This window comes from Dipodomys spectabilis, unplaced genomic scaffold (genome assembly GCF_019054845.1).
Source record: "Dipodomys spectabilis isolate Male_0828 unplaced genomic scaffold, ASM1905484v1 ptg000147l, whole genome shotgun sequence".
Lineage (NCBI taxonomy): Eukaryota > Metazoa > Chordata > Mammalia > Rodentia > Heteromyidae > Dipodomys > Dipodomys spectabilis.
In genome coordinates this window covers 18,803,563-18,830,449 of record NW_024870824.1, presented here as the reverse complement: position 1 = coordinate 18,830,449, position 26,887 = coordinate 18,803,563, and the positions used below count along the sequence as shown (strand labels likewise).

The window sequence follows — 26,887 nt, the reverse complement described above, 5'->3', positions numbered from 1 at the left end:
ATCTCTAAGTCAAAGCAGACACTTTGAAAATATTTTATTCTTTACTAAGGAAATTTGGTCAAGATCTTTCTCATTTACTTATTTATACATTAGTTAATAATAACATTAAAAAAAAATTACAACCCCAAAAAGCTACAATAGGGATAGTAACTCATACAGTGATTAATATAGATCGTGTTCTTTTCTAAGTACTTGCAAAAATACCCATCTAACAATACTAATAAATAAAGACCCTTATGAACAGATGTTTATACTGAGCACAGGAAAGTGCGCAATTGGTGCAAAGTCAAGTGGTTATTGCGCTTTAGGTATGGGTGTATCTATGACTGCCTGGCTTTAGAATTTTAGTGTTAATTTACAGCATACAATCACCCTCTGGGTTACAGTGAGACATACCAATAGAAAAGGCCCTTTTATTTTCCTTAGGATATTTACATTTCCTAGAAAAAAAAATACCAGATATATCTAGTACAGGACAGTAGGAGGTTGGAGCTCATAACAGTACAGATGGAGAGCTGGACACTGGTGGCTTGTGCCTGAAATCCTAGCTACTCGGGAGCCTAAGATCTGAGAATCATGGTTATAGCCAGATGAGGCAGAAAACCCTGTTTTCACTGTATTTGATGTCAGTATAATTTGGAGAGGGGAAGGGAAAAAACAAAATGTTTAACTAGGGATGCAGATGGACCCATTGTAAAAATGAGATGTATAAGACACTGTTGAAAAACGAATTTTACAATTTAGGTGGGGGAAGAGGGAGTGTAGTTGTGGAGGTAGGAGGGAAGGGAGGGTAGGGGGTAAACAAAGGAGGAGGCAACACATTTTTAATTTCTAAGAACCTTTCTTTTTTAAGATCATCACATTTTTATTCATTTGATACAACCTCTTATTCTGTCTTTAGAAATTTCATGGTTTTTCTGGTGGCTTCTCCTATTCTCTAGCTTATTCATGTAGCTCATTTGTTTTTAATAAATGTCTGGTTTATATCTTGATTTCCTTTATTGTTTCTGTTTGGACCACGTTTTCTTCTTCTTAGTTTACCCTAAGTTTGTTAAGACAAATCTGTTAATAGTTTTCTGAGAAAAGTGCTGTACTTGAGAAATGATAACTCCTTGAGTTGAAAGAATATTACTTATTTACCCTAGCACTCTATCAATACCCTAGTTAGAGTTCTGAATGATGTAAACCATTTTCTATCCTATTATTGTGAAGTCTAAAAGACATTCTCATTTCAGGAGGCTTCCAACGTATTCCTTCTTCTGGGTTCTGAAACTTCAGTGACATGTTATTTCTAGGAGTCAGTTTTATAAGTTATGATTTTTAATGAATAATCCATTTGAATATGGAAACTCAGGTTGTTCATTAGTTTCATTTAAAGGAAATTTTCTTGAACTAATTTGTGAATGATTTTTTTTTTTGTTTTTCAGTTCATTATAGAAATGTTATTCAGATTTGGAATCTTTTGGATATTTTAATTTTTTAAGAACTTTTGTTTTCTTTTTTTACTTTGTGATATTTTGCTCAAATTTCTGAGATGTTATCAGAATCAATTCTAATATTTATTTTAATTTTGGAGAGTTTTCTGTTACGTCTGTTCCATGTATGTGATATATCTTTATGAGTTTAGAGCTGTGTATAATAGAACATGGATAGATTGTTGTCCTGTATCATGTTTTCATTATCTTCCCTCATTTTTCTGATATTCATCTTTTCCTTAACTTATGCTCAATGTCTTTGTCTCTAAAAGTCTCCTTTCCACGATGACAAAGTTATTCCCTAATTCAGTCTAGTCTCTAGGATTCATTAGTCTTTAGAAAAATTAATTCATTAAGTTTTACATTTTAGTCCAAAGAGGAGGAATTGTAGGAGCTTACAGTCTGATTATTTTCAAACTAGGCACTTTCATCCTGGTTTCTAGGGATTACTATAGATGACTTTAAGGTTTTATTTAAATTTATTCTTGGTTTTTGTCATTACAGATTTGAGATTTATTTTTCTGTAATCTTCAAAATCCATCATTAACTATTCTTAGATAATTATAGTATTTAGTATTTATTATATATCTTTATGTGTATACCTATAAAGAATCATATTTTCATTCAGATTCAGTTTAAGAAATAGTAAAGGTGAAAATTACAATCAAATCTACCATTTTCATTTAGAAATTGATTTGCACTGCTTTCTATCTTCTATCTTCCAAAAACTTTTAATCTTTTATTAAACACTGAGTCAATTTTGTCAAGTGCAAAATCTATTGAATACATAGATATTTTGATACTTTTGTATCAAAAATAATCTTTAACAGCACTTTTTCAACACCAGAAAAAGTATCTAAATTTCTGGCAAAACATAAAGAAGTATCACTGATTTACTTAATACAAGATGTATTTTATACAAATAAAATTCTGTACACTCATTAGGGGGTTTCTGTATTAATTTTTCTGACATTTGCTCTGGCCCAGGATTTGACAAGACTTAATTGCCTTATATTCACGACCATGATTTAACCTTCATAATAGCCCAATGAATTAATCTATTAACTTAATTGACAAGTACAGCAGTAAATTCATCTAACTTAAGCAGTGAAATATAAAACATAAAATGAGTAATTACAAAATTATGGGAGAAAGGCAGAGGAACAGTTATTAAGTTAGATTCATAAGAATCATTTCCAGAACATCATCAAAGAAAAACACAGTTTTATGAGTGTTCCAGCTGTGAAGATCTTAAATCTCAGAGGCCACAGAGTTTAGATTCACACTACTTTGGTTACAATTTTGTAATATATATTGTATTATTTTAAGTAGTTGTATGAGCAAGTTGTTATTCAGCAAAGCAGTTTATGAATGTAATGCACCATATTCAATGTCACCCCTTTACCATTCTCACCCATCCTCCTAACACCTGTTTTTCCTAACTTGTCTTATTTTTATAGGATATGCATTGAATTTTATGACTGACTCCTACCCACTTCTTCATTTATATGCCCTCCTCTTCTTGATTCCACCCCAACCTTTTGAGTACCCACTGTAAATTAGTCTCTCTAAGAAATTGTACTATGTCAGTTCTCTTCTGAGTCTACCATATTTTAGCTACTCATTTGTGAACACTGGCATATCAGCCACAGGTGTTTACTTATATATTTCTAATTTAATGATATCTTCCACGTATTAGATAAGACATGTGTCCTTTGTTTCTTTGGACCAGAATTAACAGGATGTTTTCTCAGGCCCTTCTTTTTCTTTGCAAATATGTAATGTCATTTTAAAAAATATGAGTAAAATTCCATGTGCATATATTGTACCATATTTTCTTGGCCCATTCTTCATGAGGGCCAACTGGGCTTATTACACACTTTGGCTATGGTGAATAATGCTGCAGTGAACATGGTTGTATATTAGCTTTACTGTATCCTAGTTAGTAAATTTTCGGATAAAAGCTGAAAAGTGGAATTGCTGGATCAAAGGGTAATTCCTACTTTCCTTTAATTTTTATTGTAAAGGTGGTGCACAGTTGCATAAGTCAGGTAATTTCTTTTTGAACAGTGTCACCTCTTCCCTTGTTTTCTCCCAATTTTTCCCTCCCAACTTTTCTCCCCCACAAGTTGTATAGTTCATTTTCAACATAGGGTCTAGTGAGTATCACTGCTGAATTAGTTCATCCTTTTCCCACCTTTCTTACACCCCCCTCCCCGCCATCAGATAAACTTACATATAAGACAAACAGCACAGAAATTTTTTAAAAAAACAGCAACAAAAAGGGAAAAAGAAGGAAAACCCCACAAAGTTAAATAAAAAACTTCTTGTTTCCATTTCTTGGAGTTTGTTTCAATAAGCATCATTTTATATGATCACATGTACTTAGCTATTGAACCCTTGTGATTCTCTCCTAAGAATATCCACCTTAGGTCTCATTGTGTGAATGTTTAGAGTGCTGTCTAATTCATTATGTCCAAATATAATTTTTTGTCTCTTACTATCCTTTGGGTTTTCTAATTATTATTGGGTACTCTAGAAGCCATGCAACTTGTATTTCTTTGGGTCTGGCTTACTTTGCTTAATATATTTTTCCAAGTCTTTCCATTTCCTTACAAGTGGGGCATTGTCATCTTTCTGTTGGAAGCATAGGATTCCATTGTACTTTTATACCGTATTTTCTTGATCCATTCGACCACTGAGGGGCACCTGGGTTGGTTCCATATCTTGGCTATTGTAAGCAATGCTTCAATGAACATGGTTGTGCTGGTCATTTTAGTGTGGCCTAAATTGTGGTCATCTGGCTAAATGCCTAGTAGTGGGATTACTGAGTCACGGAGAAGCTCTTTGTTTACTCTTTTGTGGAATTGCTTTCCAGAGTGATTGCACAAGTTTACATTTCCACCAACAGTGTAATAACATTACCTTTTGGTCACATCCCTGCCAGCAACTGTTATTGTTCATTTTCTTGATGATGGCCATTCTGACTGGGGTGAAGTGGAATTTGCATTTCTTTTATGGACAGAGATGTGAAACATCTCTTCATGTGTTCTATTGGCCATTCTTATTTCTTCTTCAGAGAAGTCCTGCTATAAGTCTTTAGCCTACTTATTAATTAGGTTGTTTATTTGAGGATTTATTCTTGAGAGGGTTAATTTTGGGGGCTCTAAGTACATTTTAGATATGAGGCTCCTGTCTGACGCATAGCCCATAAAGATATTCTCCTCCCATTATTTGGGCTTTCTATTTATCTTGCTAGCTATATCCTTTGCCATGCAGAAACTAGTCAGTTTGACACAGTCCCATTTATCCAATCTTTCTTTGATTTATTGTAATTTTGAATCTTGACCCATGCCAAGGAGCCCTAGTATTTCTGTTATCCCTTCCTGTAATATTTTCAAGGCATTTGGCTTTTACATTGAGGTCTTTGATCCATTTGGAATTGATACTAGGGCAGGGTGATATATAAGGATCTAGCTTCAGTTTTCTGCGTGTGTATAGCCAATTCGGGCAGCACTATTTAGTGAAGGAGCTGTCTTTCTTCCATCCTGTGATTTTGACTCCCTTATCAAAGATTAGGTGGCTATAGGTCTGTGGGTTCATTTCTGGGTCTTCAGTTCTATTCAATTCGTCCTCAGGCCTATTCTTGTGCCAGTACCAAGCTGTTTTATTTGTACAGCTTGGTAATAGATTTTGAAACTTGGTATTGATATTCCTCCAGCACTGTTCTTCCTGCTAAGGAATATTTTTGATATCTTGGGTCTCCTATTGTTCCATATTTTTAGACTGCTCCCTCTATTTCATTGCAGAATGTTGTTGGGATTTTGATATGTATTTTATTGAATTTGCATATAGCTTTGGGCAGTATTGCCATTTTCACAAGGTTAATCCTTCTAATCTAGGAGCAAGTAAGGTTGTTCCATTCCCTTAAATCAGCTTTAAATTCCTTTTTCATGTTTATAAATTTTTCATTTCGAGGTTCTTCACATTTTGGTTAATTAATTCCTAGATATTTTAGGATTTTTTGAGGCTGATTTTTGTTGATTAATTTTTTAATATAAGTTTTTTACTTGGAAAATACTGTACAGAGGGATTACAGTCACATGAGCAAGGTAATGAGTACATTTCTAATCAAGCATTGTTACCTCCTCCTTTGTTTTTCCCCTACCATCCCTTCATTCCCACTTCCACAACTACACTCCCACCTCCCGGCCCCCCCCAAATTGTAAAGTTCATTGTTCAACAGTGTCTTGTACATCTTATTGTTACAGTGGGTCAACCTGTATCCCTATGTAAACATTTTGTTTTATTTTCTTCCCCTTCCCAAATTATACCGACATCAACAACAGTGAAAACAGGGGTTATACCATGGGGGATGAACACACAAAGCAAAAAAAATCACATGGTACCTTATAAATACGTAAGAAACAATAGCAAGAAAGAAAAAAACACTTGTGTCCCTATCTTGGGGTTCATTTCGCTTTACATCATCTTTTCTGGTCATATGTAAATAGCTTTTGACCTTTTCTGCTTGTCCCAGACATATACTAGTTATTGCAGATAGGGGAAACCATTGGACCTATGTTTCTTTTGGCCTGCTTTACTTAATATAATTTTTTCCAAGTCTTTCCATTATTAACAAATGGGGTGATGTCATTCTTTCTGATGGAGGCATAGAATTTCATTGTATTTAGATACCACATTTTCTTGATCCATTCATCTACTGAGGGGCATCTGGGTTGGTTCCATGTCTTAGTTATGGTAAATAATGCTGCAGTAAACTAATTATGCTGGAAGCTCTAGTATGGTCTTGTTTGTGGTCATTTGGGTAAATGCCCAAAAGTGGGATTGCTGGGTCATAGGGGAACTCTATGTGGAATCTTTTGAGGAACCTCCATACTGCTTTCCAAAGTGGCTGAACGAGTTTACACTCCCACCAACAATGTAGTAGGGCTCCCTTTTGGCCACATCCCCTCCAGCATCTGTTGTTATTAGAGTTCTTGATTCTACCTAGGGTGAGGTGGAATCTCAATATTGTTTTGATTTGCTTTTCTTTTATGGCTAGAGAAGTTGAGAATTTCTTCTTTCCATTCTTCTTTCCTTTTCAGACAACTTTCTCTTTAAGTCTTTAGCCCACTTATTTATTGGACAATTGTTTCTTTGAGATTTGTTCTTGGGGGATTTAATTTTTTGAGTTCCAAGTATATTTTAGATATGAGACCCTTGTCGGTTGTATGGTTAGTGAAGATCTTCTTGCAGTCTGTGGGCTTTCTATTGATCTTGCTAGCTGTGTCCTTTGCAAGGCAAAAGCTCTGCAGCTTCACGCAATCCCATTTACCCAACCTTTCTTTATTTGTTGTGTTTCTGGATCTCTATTAAGAAAATTTTGACCTGTGCCAAGGAGACCTAGGGTTTCTCCTATTCCTTCCTGTAATGTTTCAGGGTGTCTGTTTTGACTTCGATGTCTTTGATCCATTTGGAGTTGATTCTGGTGCAGGGTGATATATAAGGATCTAGGTTTAGTTTTCTACAGGTGATTACCCAATTTTGCCAGCACCATTTACTGAAGAGGCTGTCTTTCTTCCATTCTATTTTTTTAGCTCCTTTATTGAAGATTAGGCAGCTATAGGTCTGTGGGTTGATTTCTGGGTTTTCAATTCTATTCCATTGGTCCTGAGGTCTGTTCTTGTGCCAGTACCAAGCTGTTTTGATTACTATGGCTTTGTAATAGAGTTTGAAATTTGGTATTGATATTCCTCCAGTACTGTTGTTTGTTAAGGATCGTTTTTGCTATTCAGGGTCTTTTATTGTTCCATATGAATTTTTGGATTGCCTCTTCTATTTCCTTGAAGAATGAGGTTAGAATATTGATAGGTATCACATTGAATTTGTAGATAGCCTTGGGAAGTATTTCCATTTTCATGATATTGATCCTTCCAATCCAGGATCATGGGAGGTTTTTCCACTTTCTAAGTTCTGCTTTGATTCCCTTTTTCAGGTTTTTAAAGTTTTCATCATAGAGGTCCTTCATTTCTTTAGTTAATTCCTAGGTATTTTATTTTTTTGTGAGGCTATTACAAAAGGAGTTACTTTTCTGACTTTTCTCATTGTTGGCATACAGAAAAGCCATTGATTTTTGAGGGTTAATTTTATACCCTGCTACTTTGCCAAAGTTTCAAATCAGCTCAAGTAATTTAGGAGGCCGTGGGATTCTTTAAACACAACATCATGGCATCTGCAAAGTGAGAGAGTTTTACTTTATCTTTCCCTATTTGGATCCCCTTTATGTTTGCACTTGTCTTATTGCTGTACTTGCTTAATTTTTAACCCTGCTTCTTTGCCAATGCTTTGGTTCAGCTCAAGTAACTTGTGAGTGGAGTCTAAGGGGTTCTTTAAGTACAGCATCATGTCATCTGCAAAGAGGGAGAGTTTTACTTCTTTTCCATTATGTTTGTCTCTTGCCATATTCCAGTACTATATAGAATTCCAGTACTATATTGAAAGGAAGTAGAAAGAGAGGATATCCTCATCTTGTTCCTGATTTTAGAGGAAATGTTTTTAATTTTTCTACATCAAGTATAATGCTGGCCATAGGTTTGTCATAAACATCCTTTATTATATTAAGGAATATTCCATGAATTCCTAGATTCTCCAGAGCTTTTATCACAAAAGGCTGTTGGATCATTACAAATGCTTTTTCTGCATCTATTGAGATAATGGTGTGATTGTTTTCCTTGCTTCTATTTGTTAAATTATACTAATTGACTTGTGTTTATTGAACCAGATTTGTAACCCTGTAATGAATCCCATTTTATTATAGTATATGTTTTTTTTGGTTAGTTGTTGAATTTGGTTGGGTAGAATTTTATTGAGTAGTTTTGCATGATGTTCATCAAAGAGATGGGTGGGTCTATAGTTCTCTTTCTTTGTTGAGGCCCTATCTGGTTTGGAGATGAGAGTTATGCTGGCTTCATATGAGTTTGATTATGATCTTTCTCTTTCAATTTCACTGAAGAGTTTGAAGAGTATTGAAGTGACTTCTCTTTTGTAGGCCTTACAAGAATTTGGTGTGAATCCATCTGGCCCTGGGCTTTTCTTGGAAAAGGACCTTTTATTGCCATTTCTATTTCATTAATTGTTGTGGGTCTGTATTGGTTTAAGTCTTGCTTCAGTTTGGGTATATCAATATTTGCTAAAAATTCTTCCGCTTCTTCCAGATCCTCCAATTTTTTAGCATTAAAGTATGCAAACTATTTGTTCTGAATCTTGTTTGTATCATAATGTTGCCATTTTCATCTCTAATTTATTTACTTGGGTGTGTTCTTTTTTTTGGTCAGGTATGTCAAAGGTCTGTCAATTTTGTTAATTTTTTCAAAGAATGAATGTTGATTTTTTTGTTTTTTTAAGCCTGTTTCATTTATTTCTGAGTTAATTTTGATTATATGTTTTCATCTACTGGTTTGTGGTTTGGCTTTTTACTCTTTTCCAAGAAGCTTGAGGTACATCATTAAGTTGTTGATTTGACATTTGTCCAATTTGTTGATGTAGACATGCAGAGCTATAAATTTTCCTTTGACTACTGCCTTTGCTGTGTCCCAGAAGAGCTGGTATTTTGTATGTTCATTTTTGTTAAATTCTATAAACATTTGAATTATCATTCTGATCTCTTCAATGACCCACTGGTGATTCAACAATGTGTTGTTCAGTCTCCATGAGTTAGGGAATTTTCTTTGATGGCTTTTGGTGTTGAGCTCTAATTTTATTCTGTTGGGTTCTGAAAGAATAATTTCAGTCTTTTTTGAATTTGCACAGATTTACTTTGCGACCTAAAATGTGATCTGTTTTTGAGAGTGTTCCATGAGTTGCTGAGAAGAATGTATACTCTTCTGCTGCTGGGTGAAATATTATGTAGATATCCGTTAAGTCTGATTGGTCAGAGCAAGTCTGATTTTTCTCTTTTGAGTTTTTGCTGGGTTGATCTATCCAGAGATAACAATGGTATGTTAAAGTCACCAACAAACAATGTGTTTGGATCTATGTGTGTTTTTACATGAAGTAGTATTTTTTTGATGATATTGGGTGCCCCAACCAAAAGTTAGTTCTAATGTTTAATTTTTTAAGGAAAATCCATACTGCTTTCCAAAGTGACTAAATGAATTTTCATTCACGCCAACAATGTGTCATGATTCCTTTTTACTCACATCTGTACCACCATCTGCTATTGTTTCTATATTTGATAATGGAATATTAGTGTTGTTTTGAATTATATTTCCTTTATGGCCATAGACGTTGAGTATTTTTTCATGTGTCTGTTGGCCATTTTCTACTCTATATATTTTTATTGTAAAGATACTGTACAGAGGGGTTATAGTTACATGAGTAAGGTAATGAGTCCATTTCCTATCGAGTTTGTTATCTCCTCCTTTGTTTTTGCCCTACCATCCCTTCCCTCCCCACCTCCCCAACTCCTCCTTCCACACCCCCTCCCCGAAGTCGTAAAGTTCATTTTCAACATAGTGTCTTGTACACCTCATTGTTACAATAGGTCAATCTGTATCCTTATTTCAGCATTTTGTTATTTCCCTTACCCTCCCCAAATTATAAAAATGTATAAACAAGATTCAGGACACCAAAATCAAATACAAATAGTACATTCAAAACAACACTGACAAAGAAAAAACCTTGTGTCCCTATCTTGGGGTTCATTTCACTTCGCATCATCTTATATGTTCATATGTACATACCTTTTGACCTTTACTGCTTGTCCAAGACATACACTAGTTACTGCAAGTAAGGGAAGCCATGGGAACCTATGTTTCTTTGTGCCTGGCTTACTTCACTTAACTTTTTCCAAGTCTTTCCATTTCCTAAAAAATGGGGTGGTGTCATTCTTTCTGATGGAGAAATAGAATTCCTATACATATATATGTATCTGTATATATATTATATATATGCATATATGTTATTATTATATGTTAATACATATATACACATGTATATGTATATATGGTATATATACATATACATATATATGTATAATATATATTCAAAATATATATACACATACACACACACACACACACACACACACACACACACACACACACACACACACACATATATATATATATCACATTTTCTTGATCCATTCATCTACTGAGGGGCATCTGGGTTGATTCCATATCTTAGCTAGGGTGCATAATGCTGTGATAAACGTAGTTGTGCTGGTAGCTTTAGTATGGCCTTGTTTGTGATTGTTTGGGTAAATACCCAAAAGTGAGATTGCTGGGTCATAGGGGAGCTCTATGTGGAGTCTTTTGAGGAACCTCCATACTGCTTTCCAAAGTAGTTGAATAAGTTTATATTCCCACCAACAATGCAGTAGGGTTCCATTTTGACCATATCCTCTCTAGCATCTCTCATTAGATTTTTTGATTATGGTCATACTAACTGGGGTGATGTGGAATCTCTAGGTTGTTTTTTTTATTATTGTAAAGATACTATAGAGAGGGTTACAGTTACATGAGTGAGTGTACATGAGTACACTTCCTCTTGAACATTGTTACCCCCTCCATTGTTTTCCCCCTACCATCTTTTCCCTCCCTACCTTCCCCGAGGTTCTTTTTTTTTTTTTTTTGATTGTGATTAAGTGATTACATAATTTCTGGAATTTCACAGTATTGTGGAATAATGATGCTCATTTAAAGTCACAAGTTCATTCTAACTTTCCTGGAGCAAATTGTCTATCACAGTCTATAACATATAACGGTGTTCACATGTTATACACCATACATATGATCAGCAGCATGGGGCTATTTAATAGTGGTTTGACCAGATGAGTGGGAGTTCTTTGTTTCTTAAGTCCTGTTAGTTTTGTCATATCACCTAACATTTTGGATTTAGCATCCACTTATCAGGGAGACCATGTACCATTTGTCTCTTCACTCTTGGCTTACCTCGCTCAACATGATTCCTTCTAGCTCCATCCATTTCCCTGCAAATGCCATTATTTTGTCATTTCTAATGGCTGCATAATATTCCATTGTGTATAGATACCACAATTTTTGGATCCATTCGTCTGTGGTGGGGCATCTGGGTTGTTTCCATATCCTAGCTATTGTGAACAGTGCTGCAATAAACATGGAGGTGCACGTGTCCTTGTATATTGGTTCCTGTTGTTCAGGGTAGATGCCTAGAAGTGGTATGACTGGGTCGTAAGGGAGGTCAATCTTTAGCTTTCTAAGCACCCTCCAGACTGCTTTCCAAAGTGGTTGTATAAGTGTACATTCCCACCAGCAGTGTAATAGGGTTCCTCTTTCTCCACATCCCCTCCATCATTTGTCGTTGGCTGATTTGTGGATGTGGGACATTCTGACTGGGGTAAGGTGGTATCTCAGGGTTGTCTTTATTTGCATTTCCTTCACCACCAGGGATGATGAACATTTCCTCATGTGTTTCTTTGCCATTTTTATTTCTTCATTTGAGAAGTCCCTCTTTAGTTCCCTTGCCCATTTAGTAATTGGTTTGTTAGGTTTGGGAAGGATTAGTTTCTTGAGTTCCCTGTATATACAGGATGTTAACCCCTTGTCTGATATATTGCTGGTAAATATTTTTTCTCAATTAGTTGGTTGTCTTTCTAGCTTGGTTGTGATAGATTTAGCTGTGCAGAAGCTTTTTATTTTAAGGTAGTCACATTTGTTGAGTCTCTCTCCAACTTGTTGTGACCCTGGGACTCTGTTCAGGAAGTTCCTTCCTGTGCCTATTAGTTCAAGTGTCTCTCCTACTCTGTCCTGAAGTAGTTTCAGAGATTCAGGTTTAATGTTAAGGTCTTTAATCCATTTTGAGTTGATGTTGGTGCATGGTGATAGGCTGGGGTCCACTTTTAGTTTTCTGCATGTAGCCGCCCAGTTTTCCCAGCACCAGCCGTTGAAGAGGCTGTGTTTCTTCCATTGTATGTCTTTGGCTCCTTTGTCGAATATCAGCTGGCTGTAGGCCTGTGGATTTATTTCTGGATCTTCTATTCTGTTCCATTGGTCTTCAGGTCTGTTTCTGTGCCAGTACCATGCTCTCTTTGTTATTATAGCTCTGCAGTAGAGTTTGAAGTTCGGCATGGATAGCCCTCCCATATTGTCTTTATCCCCTAGAATTGTTTTGGCTATTCTAGGTCTTTTGTTGTTCCATATGAATTTTTGGACTGTTTTCAGTATTTCAGTGATGTACGTCATTGGGATTTTAATAGGAATTGCATTGAATTTGTATATTAGTTTTGGAAGTATTACCATCTTTACTATATTAAGTTGGCCTATCCAAGAGCATGGGAGGTCTTTCCATTTCCTAGTGTCTTCTGCAATTTCTTTCTTTAACTTTTTATAGTTTTCATTAAATAGTTCTTTTACATCTTTGGTTAGGTTAATTCCTAAATATTTTATTTTTTGGGAGGCTATTGTGAATGGGGTTGCTCCCTTTATTTCCCTCTTTTCTTGTACATTGTTAGTGTACAGGAAGGCAACTGATTTTTGTGGGTTTATTTTGTATCCTGCTATTTTGCCAAAGTGATTTATGATTTCTAAGAGTTTGGGGATGGAGTTTTTGGGATCTTGAAGGTATAGTATCATGTCGTCTGCAAAAAGGGATAGTTTAACTTCTTCTTTCCCTATGTGGATCCCTTTAATGTCTTTTTCTTGCCTTATTGCCCTGGCTAAGGGTTCCAGGACTATATTGAAGAGGAGTGGAGACAGTGGGCATCCTTGCCTTGTTCCTGATTTTAGGAGAATTGGTTGTAGCTTTTTGCCATTAAGTATAATATTGGCTATTGGTCTGTCATAAATGGCTTTTATTGTTTTTAGAAATGTTCCTTCTACTCCTATTTTCTCCAGAGCTTTTAGCATGAATGAATGTTGAATTTTATCAAAGGCCTTTTCTTCATCTGTGGTGATAATCATGTGATTCTTGACCTTGGCTCTGTTTCTAGGTTGTTTTGGTTTGTATTTCTTTTATGGCCAGAGAAGTGAAGCATTTCTTCAGGTGTCTATTGGCCATTCTTCTTTCCTCTTCAGAGAAGTCTGTCTTTAAATCCTTAGCCCACTTATTAATTGGGTGGTTGTTTCTTTGAGGATTTGGTTTTGGAGGATTTAATTTTTTGAGTTCTAAGTATATTTTAGAGATGAGACCTTTGTCCATTGTATGGCTAGTGAAAATCTTCTCCCAATCTGTGGGCTTTCTATTGATCTTGCTAGCCATGTCCTTTGCCATACAGAAGTTCTGCAGCTTCGTGCAATCCCATTTGTCCAATCTTTCTTTGATTTGTTGTGTTCTGGGTCTCTACGGTATAACCCCTGCTTTCACTGTATTTGATGTTGTTATAATTTGTGGAGGGGAAGGGAAAAAAGAAATTGTTTAAATAGGGATACAGGTGGACCCATTGCAATAATGAGTCATACAAGTAGTTATGTTGAAAACGAACTTTACAACTTTGGTGGGGGGGAGGTGGCTTTGGTGGGGGGGATGATGGAAAGGGATGGGAAGGGGAAACAAAGGAGGAGGCTACAATGCTTGATAAGAAATGTGCTCATTATCTTGCCCATGTAATTGTAACCCCTCTGTACAGTATTTTCAAAATAATAAAAAAATAATATAAATAAAAAAATTTTCAGCCTGTGCTAAGGAGCCCTAGAGATCCTCCTATTCTTGCCTGTAATGTTTTCAGGGTGTGTGCTTTGACCTTAAGGTCTTTGATCCATTTGGAGTTGATTCTAGTTCAGGGTGATACATAAGGATTTAGCTTTAGTTTTCTACATGTGATTAACCAATTTTGCCATCACCATTTACTGAAGAGTCTGTCTTTCTTCCATTTTTTTTTTTTTTTTTTTTTTTTTGCTCCCTTATTGACGATTAGGTGGCAATAGGTCTGTGGGTTCATTTCTGGGTCTTCAATTCTATTCCATTGGTCCTCAGGTCTGTTCTTGTGCCAGTATTTTACTTCTGAAAAGTCTTTCGCTCATTTGACCAATTGGGTTGATGAGTTTTTGTGGAGTTAGTTTTTTAAGCTATTTGTTTATTCTGGATATTAGGCCATTTTCTGATATATAGCTGGCAGAAATTTTCTGTCATTCTGTCAGTTTTCTTTTTAGCTTACCTGAGTTATTTCCTGTGCAGAAACTTTTTAGTTTGATGCAACCCCATTTATGAATACTTTAATTTGCTGTGTTTCTGGGTCTTTACTCAAAAATTTTTCACCTGTGCCTCTGAGTCTAAATGTTTCTGTTTTCCTTTTGTGTACTAGTTTCATAGTTTCAGATACTTGTAGATGAAGCTGTGTAAACTTAGCAATTATTGGAAATCCAACACAGGACTTGGACCCTAATATCATTTCAGTCTCTGCACTTAAGGCTACATTTGAGTATATTTTAACAATCCCTATGTCAAATTGCCCTCAAAGAAGTATAATTTACATTCCACAAAATTTTTCCCTTATATTGTACACTTGAATTACAAACTTCTTGGGTCTTAAGCGACCTTGTATTTGCTGGCAGACAGCTCCTTACTCTGTGTGTGTGTGTGTGTGTGTGTGTGTGTGTGTGTGTGTGTGTGTGTGTGTGTGTGTGATCCTATACCAGAGGTTGAACTCAGGGACCAGGTGCTGTCCCTTAGAATTTTATGAAGGCTTGTGGTCTACCACTTGAACCACAGCTCTACTTCTGGCTTTTGGGTAGTTATTTGTAGAAAGTGTCTCAGAGATTTTTCTGCTCTGCCTGGCTTTGAATGAAGATCTTTAGATCTCAGCCTCATGAGTCAGTAGTATTACAGGTGATCCATAGGAACCCAGCAATTTCTTACTATATTTTTAAGTGATCACCTATATAACTATGATCATTCCATAAATTACCTGCACTATATTTTTATTAGAAATGCAAAAGAAATTTAGTAAGAGTAGCAATAATTTAATATTCAATGTTCTTGGTATTCTTTTTCTTTTTGACTTGTATAATAGATTTTTCTACAGCTTCTCAAGTAAGTTTCCTTCTCAGAAGATATGAAGACACATAGGTTACACACAGCACATTGTTCCAAGAGAAACACACTGTTGTTTGTTGCTGCTGTGATTTTGCTGTTGTTCAGTGAGTTTGCTTTTCAGTGTAAGACTTTGTAGGTGCCACAAAATAAACTGATAATTCTTCCAAAGAGAATAAACCCATGAAATTAGAAGTTCTGTATTATATCAAACAAGCTACTATTATTTCAGGTGAAAACTTTACACTGTTTTCTTAAAGAGTTTTTCTCCTTTCAAAGTATTTCATAAAACTGTCAAGCGGAAAAAGTCAGATAATGTGATGTTAGGAAAACAAAACCTCAAATATGTATTTTAATGTTTTCGTTTCTTTCATGCATGTGTTTCTAACGCATTTATAAGATTATTTCTTTGTTGCTTTGTATGTCCCTCCCCCACAGTGTAACCCCCGCTTTCACTATATTTGATGTCAGTATAACATGTGGAGGAGACGGGGACAAACAAGTCGTTTAAGGATTCAGGTGGACCTGTTGCAACAATGAGAAGTACAAAATGTCATGTCAAAACCAGCTTTACAATGTCAGTGTGGGGGGGAGGGGGGGTATGATTGGTTGGGAGGGAGGGGGGAGGCTGGGAAGGGAGGTGAAGGGTAAACAAAGGAGGAGGCTGCAATGCTTGGTAAGAAATGTATGCATTATCCTGCCCATGTAATTGTAACCCCTCTGTACAGTATGTTCTCAAATAAAATAAAATTAAATTTAAAAAAAAAACTGACAATCACAAGAATTTTAGCTTTAGTTATAATCTCAGTAATTTTATGAAACATTGGAGTAAATAACTTAACCTTGGTTTCTTGAAATCTTCATAGTAGTTTGTCTTTCCTTAGCTATATCCACAATAGAATGTGGTACAACTCTTATTCTCAGAAGATTCCTAGCTACAAAAGCAATCTCAGGACAAGATTGGCATATCCTTGAACTGTTATTTACACATAGTTAATACCTACTGAGTGCTTTCTTTCTATGTGTCAATCACAGGGCTTATAACACTATATGCTTTTATTTTTTTTAAAGTAACATTTTGATAAACATTGAGGTAATTGATATTTTTCTTCCTGTTTTACACCTTTAACCCAGATGTTGAGACAGTTCAGGTGCTGAAGGTAGGAGCATCACAATTGTCAAGCCATTACTCTCTTCCCCCAGCCCCATCCCAAACCCCGGCCAAGTTATACAGTGAAAAATTATATATTGTGTGTGTGTGTGTGTGTGTGTGTGTGCGCGCGCACGCGCGCACACACGCAAGCTTGAACTTGGCATCCTTTGCTTTCCTTTGGCTTTTTCACTCTCAGCTGACATTCTACCACTTGAGCCATGGAGAAAAGAAAGATGGGAGAATACAATCATAATATCACTGTTCATATGTGAAAATGGAATCAGGTATCTTTAGGGAATGATTGGGGTTGAGGCAGATGGGAGGAGAATAATGGACAGCGTGACAATGATCACAGTATAGTTCCTTAGAAAAGCTAAGGAAATGAGTACTTGAAAGGGGTGTGATGAAGTCGAGGGGAGGGAGGTAGACAAGTGACGAGAAGGAGGGGGGCCGAATGCAGTCAAAATTGCAATGCTTATCCTACAAAATTAAGAGGTGTATTGAAAGAGATGTGTGAGAATGTTGGAACTGTGATATTGATTAAGATGTTTTGAAATGAAACCCCTATGTACAACTACTTGAAACTAATTTAAAAAACAATAAAAAGGAAATAAGTTTTAAACAGATTTATTCTGAAATGTTGAAATGATAGAGACAACTGGGTGTGATGGACATGGATTTGTGGTCTCAGCTACTTGAGAAATGGGGTGGTAGTGTTGTAGTCTGAGGATTACCAGGGGAAAGCACAGATTTTATCCAGTAAACAAAATAAAGATAAAAGGAGGTGCTGGGGTCATGACTCTCAAGTGATAGAATGCTTGCCTACCCAGAATAAGGCTCTAGTACACACACAAACACACACAGGCAAACAAACAAAAATAGTCAATAGACAATTCAAACCGAGCTGGTTTCATATCCTAAAACATAAATATACCTGTGCCCATTCTACATAATTTGATCCTCCCCATATATTAAAGTGGGAAATTTTGACATGCTCAGTATTTTTATTGAATATATGACTTGAATTCAAAATGGTCACCTGCTTTCTATATCTCAAGAAATATGTATAAAGGTCCTGCCATTGTTTTTCTTCTGTTTATTATACTTCTGAAATAAAATTCACTTGAAATTCAAATGCCTTGATCAACTATCTTATCACAGGAAGAGCATGGTAGAATTTAACAGCTTCCCTCTGAGTAATATCCTCTTTATATTGTGATAATCTTTCAAAAATATGTTAATACTCTTACCATAGTCTCTTTTCTTAGTAATGTAAATTTTACCTTTAAATGAATAGTTTTGGTTAGTACTGTTTAGAAATGGCACAATAGGTTGTCAATATGTAATAAAAAAATTTTAAATAATCTTCATTAGAAAGTAAAATCGGGGGCTGGGAAGGTAGCTTAATGGTAGAGTGCTTGCCTTGCATGCATGAGGCCCTGGGTTTGATTCCTCAGCACCACATAAGCAGAAAAAGCTGGAAGTGGTGTTGTGGCTCAAGTGGTAGAGTGCTAGCCTTGAGCTGAAAGAGCTGCGGGACAGTGTCCAGGCCCAGAGTTCAGGTCCCACTACCGACGACAAAGACAACAACAACAACAACAAAAGAAAAAGTAAAATCCATAAAATAAAAGTAAACTACATGGATAATTTTGATAAAAACAGCAATATTACATAAAAAGGAGCTGTATCAGACCATGGAAAACTATGGATTTCATTTGATTTAGCACTGACTAAAGTTTCAAAAGATTGGCATACATTTATAGACAAAGATGCATCTCTTGCAAACAAACTGTTGTATCAAAGTTAAATGGTATTGTCTACATGTAAAAAAGGAGCCATGTAAAATATTAGGTTTGGATTTGAATTTCTGTCGTGGTATTAATTCCATGTGTTTTAGGTCACTTTTGTAGGAAAATGCTGATCTCTCTCTCTCTCTCTCTCTCTCTCTCTCTCTCTCTCTCTCTCTCTCGCTTTCTCTCTCTCTCTCTCTCATTGGCTGTCTTTCTGTTTTTCTTCCCTCTTGTCTCTCTCTAAATTTTTGCATTCACATATACACACACATATATAAATATCAGAAAACGCACTTAATCATATATACCTGCCTTAAAATAGCCATTTATGAATTGAACTGCAACAAACATATTTATGTACCTTTTCAGTGAATGTACACACCTTGAATACATAGAAGTACACATGGAGTAGAACAGCTTAAACAACATGAGTTAACTTTTCTTGTTTGTTAATTTCCTATATATAGAATCTTGCAAAAATAGATTCTATATTTCCATTTAAAGAATACAATTTAATGGCTCAATATATATTTTCAGAGCTGTGCAGCTGTAACCATAGTCAATTTTAGACATTTTCATCATTCTAAAGAGAAAATCACATAGGAATAAAAATTTGCTTATTCTGGATATTTTCTGTAAGTAGAATCATATAGTATATGGTCTTCTATGTGACTTTCTTCTTTCACTTAAATTTCTTAAGGTTTATGCATGGTATCAGCAACTAGCTCTTTCTTACTGTCAAATAATATTTCATTACATGAATGTAGAGCATGTACTTGTTTGTCACTTGATGGATATCTGGGTTGTTTCATTTCTGGCTATTATAAACAATGTTACAGGCACTAGTATAAAATTTTTGTGTAAATATATTTTTGTCTCGAATATATGAATGAATGAAAATATCTATCTATATAATGACTCTGTGTGGACATTTCAAGATATGCCAGAAGTGTTTCCAAAGTTACTGATCCATCTTTCATTCTCACCAACATTCTACAAGGATTCCAAATTCTCCACATCTGTACCAACAGTCTTTGTTTATTTTTTTCTATCCCTCCAGTGAGTTTGAAATCATCTATTTTTGTGGTGTTCATTGACATTTGTGATGCTCAGACATCTTTTCATGTGCTTTTATGTAATTATTTTTTTGCATTGATTAATTATACAAGAGCTTGTCTTGATATGTTTATATATGCATACAATGCATCTTGATAACTCACCACTTCATTGTTCAATATTCACAATATGTCCTTAAAGTATTTTGACCATATCTTAAAATTTATCATTTTTATACATAGTGTCTACTATTCTTCCTCCTCCTCCTCCTCCATCTTTTTTTTCTTCTGTTTTTCTTTTTGTTTTCTTCATTGTGGGGCTGAGAATGGAACTCAGCCTTCCATTTATGTTAAGAACATTGTACTATAGAAACTCACTCCCATCTACTTTGTGAGAGTTATCCCTGTTGTTTATAAGTGGTAGTATTTTGCTTATTTTAATTTGCAAATTGTTTTCCAGTGTATGAATATATTTCATTGCATTGCCTGTTATACTCAGTGCACAACTGGTCACTTTCCATTTTGAGGAATTATAAGTAATGTGGCTGTAAAATTCATATATGTGTCTTTAAGTGTATATTTATTAAATGTATATACATATGTATCTTTAAGTATTTATATATTTCTATTGGAAATATATCTAAGAGTGGAATTACTAAGCCATAAGAAATGGACTTTTCTTAGTTGATACAATTTTTCCCAAGTACTCAAACCAAATTATAGTTTTTCCAGCTGTATTTCAGAATTTCTGATCTTTCACCATTTAGTGCATGGTAGCTTTAACTCTTCTTCAGGAATCATAATGATATCACATTGGGATTGTAGATTATGCTAACCTGATGATAACTGAGGTAAGGAGCATTTTTTTACATTCACTGGGTTTTCATGTAGTGTCCTTTGTGAAGCAACCTTCATGGTATTTGCCCATACATTAGCTAGGTCTATCTGTTTTCTTGCTGATTTGTGTAAGTTCACTATATATTGTAGATATTACTGTGTCGAAAGAGATTTTAAATGAAAAATTCTATTATTTTGTCTCCCACATTGTAGAAGACCTATTATAATCTCTTTATTTAGATTAACTATATTAATGGCACAAAGGGATTTCATCATGCTATTTACACACATGAATAAAATGTATTTTACTAAATTCACCCCTCTATTACTCTTTGTTAACACTCCCTCCACCTTTCCTCACTACACATGTATATATTTTGGTTCTTTTGTCCTATTTGATAACCTTTATGCTAGCATCATGCTGTCTAAAGTTTTGTAATGTTCCATCTTGAGTATATATTCTCAAGATTTCCTTAAATATTCAGATCATTTTAGTTTCAGTATAAATTTTAAATCAGCTTCTCAGTAATTAGAAACATTTTATTAAGAAAATATAGACTTTGCATGTCCAAAACGAACTTTACAACGTTGGTGTGTGTGTGGGAGGGGGGGGCTGGGGGGGGAGGAAGGAGAAGGATTGGGATTGGGGGGGAGGGGGGAGGCTGGGAAGGGATGTGAAGGGTAAACAAAGGAGGAGGCTGCAATGCTTGGTAAGAAATGTACACATTATCCTGCCCATGTAACTGTAACTCCTCTGTACAGTATGTTCACAAATAAAATTAAATAAAAATTAAAAAAAAAAAAAAGAAAATATAGACTTTGTATTGGGACTTCACTGCATATCAAATCATATTAGGAGGTAAATTCTATAATATTACTACTGTGGAGGCAGAAATCAAGAGAATGACAATATGAGGGCAATCAGAGGAAAAATTCTTGAGACTTCATCTTAGTCAATAGAAAGCTGAGTATAGTGTTATACACCAAGCTATGTGGGAAGCATAAGAGAATCATAGTCTAGGCAAGCTAGGCTTAATCCGAAGATTCAATTTGAGAAGTAACAAAGTCCTTTTGAGCTACGGGACATGCCTCAAAGGATCACAGTGACTGCCTAGTTAAGTATAAGGCTGAATTTAAACTCTAGTACTAAGCAGAGAGTGGGAGTGGAGGGGGCAGAGGAAAACTGGTGTGTCACAGTAAGTCCCAAACAGACTTCTACTAAAAGTGTAAAAGTGTATATATTGTATATATTGAAATTACGTTAGGTTTTCAAAATATACAATGTGGTATAATACTAGAAAATAAGTGCTATTCTTCATGTTAATAGCAAAAAATAAAATAAATATCATATCACACAATTGTCTGAATAGATGTAGAAAAAGCATTTGAGCAACTATGAGTTCTTTCTATACCTTTTGGTTTTTTTTTAAAGTCTTGGCAAACTAGAAATAAAAAGGACTAATTTCAATGTTATGATGAGAAACATTGACAATGTCGTCATTGACTTTGGGCTTAGAAACGAGTATTTTGCTCTTGCCAGGTTGTCATGAAAATTCTAGCCCAGGCAGAAGGGAAACTAACTGAAATGCTTTTCCTTAGCAGCTGCCTCTACGTGGAGAGAAAATGAAGTGGGGAGAAAATCGGGTGGGAAAAGGAAGGAAGGGAAAGGAAAGAACAGAAGCTCCCAATCTTGAAACTGGCGGTGTTCTGATGGTTAGCTATTTGTGAAGGCAGATTTAGGCCAGAAGATTTGAGGACATAAACCTACCTTGAGGAAGAGGAAAGTCCAATAATTCTTCAAAACCCGTCTCTCACATGTTTTTACATGCTAAGAGTTGTTTAATCTTAATGTTCTAAAACTTCAACTGGTGCTTGTTTGGGATAACTGGAGCTCCATCTTGACTGAACATAAAAGGATGGGTGATTAGCTTCTTCCTTGGGGGTTTGCCTAGACGTTCCACTCCGTGTTTCACTATTCATGGTTGCTATGGAGAAAGTTCTGGCACGTTCTACTCTTTTCCTATTTACTGTCAAATTTTGTTTTATTTTTACTCTTAGGTTGAATATTATTCCATTATTTTAAGCAAAACAGGTCCATCACACACAAACATATGGAGATACAAACATTTTAATTTCAATTTTTATATTTTTGTTGCTCTATATTAGGTAGAGCATCTTTAGTTTCTATGTTTTCCACAAACTTCTGGTGTGAAACCTCTCACAATTTGTTTGAAATTCTACTTCTGTTTTCTTTTTTTTTATTTTCATAGCTTTTATTTAAACTTTTTTTCTTTAAGATCATATGTTGATTCTTTGAAATTAAGAGGGTGTGCATTTTGCTTAGTTCACTCAGTTTTTCTATAACATTTATTGCTGCTAAGATGTACTCTTTATATTGAAATAATTATTTCTGCTTCAGTATGCTTACAGATATCTCACACATGCTGATGCTGCTTACTGTCCTTTTCCTTTTTCCCTCCTCCCCACTCTTCCTTGTACTTCTCCTCCTCCTCCTCTTCCTAACCTTTCTTTTGGTACTTACTGTGATGGATGTTTGTAGACTGTTGGGTAAAGGATCAATAGTCAAACTACGTTTATACTAACTTTTATTTTAGAGTTAGTGAGGTTGTTCTAAATTATTGGGAAGGGCTTCTGGTTCAGAACGATACCAAACAAGGTCTATTAGATATAGTGCTTTAGATTAGTAGTATGCATCATTATAGCTTCTAATCTATTTCATCAGACCAAGAATATTCTGTAACAGTGTTATAGAAGGACATGAACAAAGACTCAGGTCTCATCTAGCAGATACCAATTACTGCCATTCCAAGCAAGATATCACAAGCTTTCTTCCTCAGGACCAATACCTTGTTTTAGAAAATCCACACTCTACGATTCTGCCTTTTTCTTTTCTGTTGATATGAGATTATGGAAATGTTCTTGTTTTCATTTGAAATTTTGGCTTGGGTTCAGAGTGATTAAAAAATGAACATCTTTTAACTTGAAAATATACAATTGGAGGTTAGTTTGCAATATTTGCTCCTATGAACTTGATGTTTACAATCTTAGCCAAATGTAGAAATTAAAAAATGTTGATCTCACATATGCAGATAGTTAAATCATAGTAGTAAGGACTGGAGCAGTTATGGGAGGGTTGGGGAAATGTTAGTCCATGGATACCAAATTTTAGAGCTATAGTAGAAATATATTTAAGAACACTCTATTGTACAATATCATGACCATAGTTAATGACAATAGAATCTGTTCTTGAAAAAATGGAGGATGTATAGATTTCAAGCATTTTTATCACCAAAGGTTAACATGTAAGTTAATGAATATGATAATGAGCTAATTTTATTTGTTCCCTCCATGATATTCATATACTTCAAAACATCATGTTCTACATGACAAATAAGTACAATTTTATCTGTCAGATTTCAGAGTAAAACCTGATTTCATCTAAATGTCAATTCTCAAACCATTTTATTATAAAATACTATGTAAAAAAAGGGTTTGAACTTTAAGTTTTAGTTTTTATTTGTAGTTTCTTGTTAAATAAGTCTGACATACAGAATTTCTCATTTTCCAGATGCAGCAACTATTCCATGAAAACTATGAGCACAACCGGAAGGGTTATATCCAAGACCTGCACAACAGCAAAATTCATGCAGCTATAACTCTGCACCCCAACAAAAGGCCTGCGTACCAATATAGGCTGCATAACTATATGCTGAGTCGTAAAATTTCTGAGCTTCGACACCGCACTATCCAACTCCACAGGGAGAGTGCTCTGATGAGTAAGCTCAGTAACACTGAGGTGAGCAAGGAGGACCAGCAGCTGGGAGTCATGCCTTCTTTTAACCACTTCCAGCCTCGAGAGAGAAATGAAGTAATAGAATGGGAGTTCTTGACAGGAAAGCTCCTCTACTCAGCTGCTGAGAACCAGCCACCTCGACAAAGCATCAATAGCATCCTAAAAGCTGCACTGGATGACACTGTCCTGCAAGTGATGGAGATGATCAATGAGAATGCCAAGAGCAGAGGAAGGCTCATTGACTTCAAGGAAATTCAGTATGGATACCGCAGAGTTAATCCCATGCATGGAGTGGAGTACATTTTGGATTTATTACTCCTCTACAAAAGGCACAAAGGAAGGAAACTGACTGTGCCAGTGAGACGTCATGCTTATCTTCAGCAGTTATTCAGCAAGCCTTTCTTCAGAGAAATGGAAGAGTTAGATATCAGTGGTCTTGTGGAAAGTATCAATAGTGACACTCAGCCATTCTCCTTAATATCTAATTCGCTAACAATACTATCTTCTCTTCCAGGGGCCAAAGAAATGGGAGGTCAAAATGAAAAGAAAATACATATTCTGGTTCCCCTCGTTGGAAGATTTGACATTTTCTTGAGATTCATGGAGAACTTTGAAAATACATGTCTGATCCCAAGGCAAAATGTAAAGCTGGTCATAATCCTTTTCAGTAGGGATTCTGGCGAAGATTCTGACAAGCATGTCGAGCTCATACAAGAATATCAGAACAAGTACATTAAAGCAGATATAACCCTGATTCCTATGAAGGGAGAGTTTTCCAGAGGTCTGGGTCTTGAAATGGCCTCCTCCCAGTTTGACAATGACACTTTGCTGCTATTTTGTGATGTTGACTTGATCTTCAGAGGAGACTTTCTCCAACGATGCAGAGACAATACAATTCAGGGACAACAGGTATACTATCCCATCATCTTCAGCCAGTATGACCCAAAGGTAACCAATGGTGGAAATCCTCCCATAGATGATAATTTTGTATTCTCAAAGAAAACTGGATTTTGGAGAGACTATGGCTATGGAATCACCTGTATTTACAAAAGTGATCTTCTGGGTGCAGGTGGATTTGATACCTCAATACAAGGCTGGGGACTGGAAGATGTAGATCTCTACAATAAAGTAATTCTGTCTGGCTTAAGGCCCTTCAGAAGTCAAGAAGTAGGAGTGGTGCATATTTTCCATCCAGTTCATTGTGATCCTAACTTGGACCCTAAGCAATATAAGATGTGCTTGGGATCCAAGGCAAGTACTTTTGCCTCAACCATGCAACTGGCTGAACTCTGGCTAGAGAAACATTTGGGTGTCAGGTACAATCGAACTCTCTCCTGACAGTCTAGGCAACACATACTGCCTTTTCTAAGGGGAGTTTACCTCATTGTCAGTTCTTATTTTTATTTTATTATTATTATTATTATTGTTGTTGTTGTTGTTGTTGTTGTTATTGTAATTTTATTTTATTGTCCTGGTCTTAAACAACTCTTTGGTGGTTTTCAGAGAGTATTGTTGACCTCAAGCAAAAAGAGTCTGCAATTCACTGAAAATTCAGAGTTCTACTGAAGGCAATATGTATATTAATTTTCCATATCTTTATTTGGGATTGAGTTAAATCATTGCAATCAAATGACTTTTCAAGCTCATTCAACACAAGAGACAGCTTAAAAGAATGTTCTCTTAGGGCTTAAAGATGCAATATTGACTTTTATTTTGTTAACTTCAATGTGATACAGACATTTATTTGTGAAAGGTACCACAAAAGTGCTTTACGCTTCCTATGGGGAAGGACTCTGTAACATAAACTTGAGTTTTGTAATTTATATAAGGACTTAAATATATAGACAATAATTTTCTTCATCTTTAGAATTTTTAAAGTAAATGAACACCTATGATTGTATGTTTATTTTTTAAAAAATGTTTTAAAAATTGAGGAGTTTTTTGTTCTACAAGTAACCGGTACTGGCTACCATGGTCTTAAGACAATTATGAGCTCCTCACAACTGTCTGCTATAAATGCGAATGAACTTTATTTTCTCAAGGAATATGATTTAATTAAATATTCATGTACATTTTAGAGCTTTATGAAACAATGTCCTTCATTTGCTGGCAAGAAGATAATCTATGACAGAACCTGTTTATTTATAATAAAATACAGGTATAATAGTATTCTTTTTTTTTTCCAAAAACACTGAAAAAGTTGTGCTGTTTCCTTTTAATCACATTTGATGTGCTTCTTGATGGTTATAATCATCACTACATACTTGCACAGGATAGAAAATCTAACAAGGGCTTGTGGGTACATTGTTTCTCTTATTATGTTTTGAAGTCTACATTCATAAGTGATCAATAAAAGCAGCTTCTTCCTTCAGTAGTCTTACAAGCTGAGAAAGCATTTCTCCTCTATCTTTACAGGTTTTGACATCCAGCTGACCAGGAGCAGTCATAAACTGCCTTTCATGAGTTAGAAGGTATTTCAAAGATACAACAACCATGATGAACTTAATATAAAACTTACTTTACAATTATAAGAAGCATGGAAAAAATATCTAATTTCACATGCCAGCCTTTCTTTGAATTAAACCAGTAATGTCAACTTTATAGAAAAAACAAGTTGAAGAAATCAGAGAAAATGAATATTTGTGCAGGAAAATCTTGTGAAGGCATATTTATAAATTTCATTCTGTAAGTAGGTAGCACATTTGCATAGGTCAAAATATCTGCTATAATATCGAGCAAAAAGTTTTAAATGT

The 26,887-nt window shown here is 35.3% G+C and overlaps 1 protein-coding gene across 1 annotated transcript in view; it reads left to right on the top strand.

The window, feature by feature from the left end:
- Chsy3 (chondroitin sulfate synthase 3) overlaps positions 1–26,345 on the top strand; it is a 300,356-nt gene extending 274,011 nt beyond the window's left edge. The window contains exon 3 of the mRNA XM_042692118.1: positions 23,910–26,345. Coding sequence (XP_042548052.1) covers positions 23,910–25,472 — 1,563 coding nt within the window. The 3' untranslated portion in view covers positions 25,473–26,345. The remainder of the gene's footprint in view (positions 1–23,909) is intronic.
- Positions 26,346–26,887: the final 542 nt, after the last annotated feature.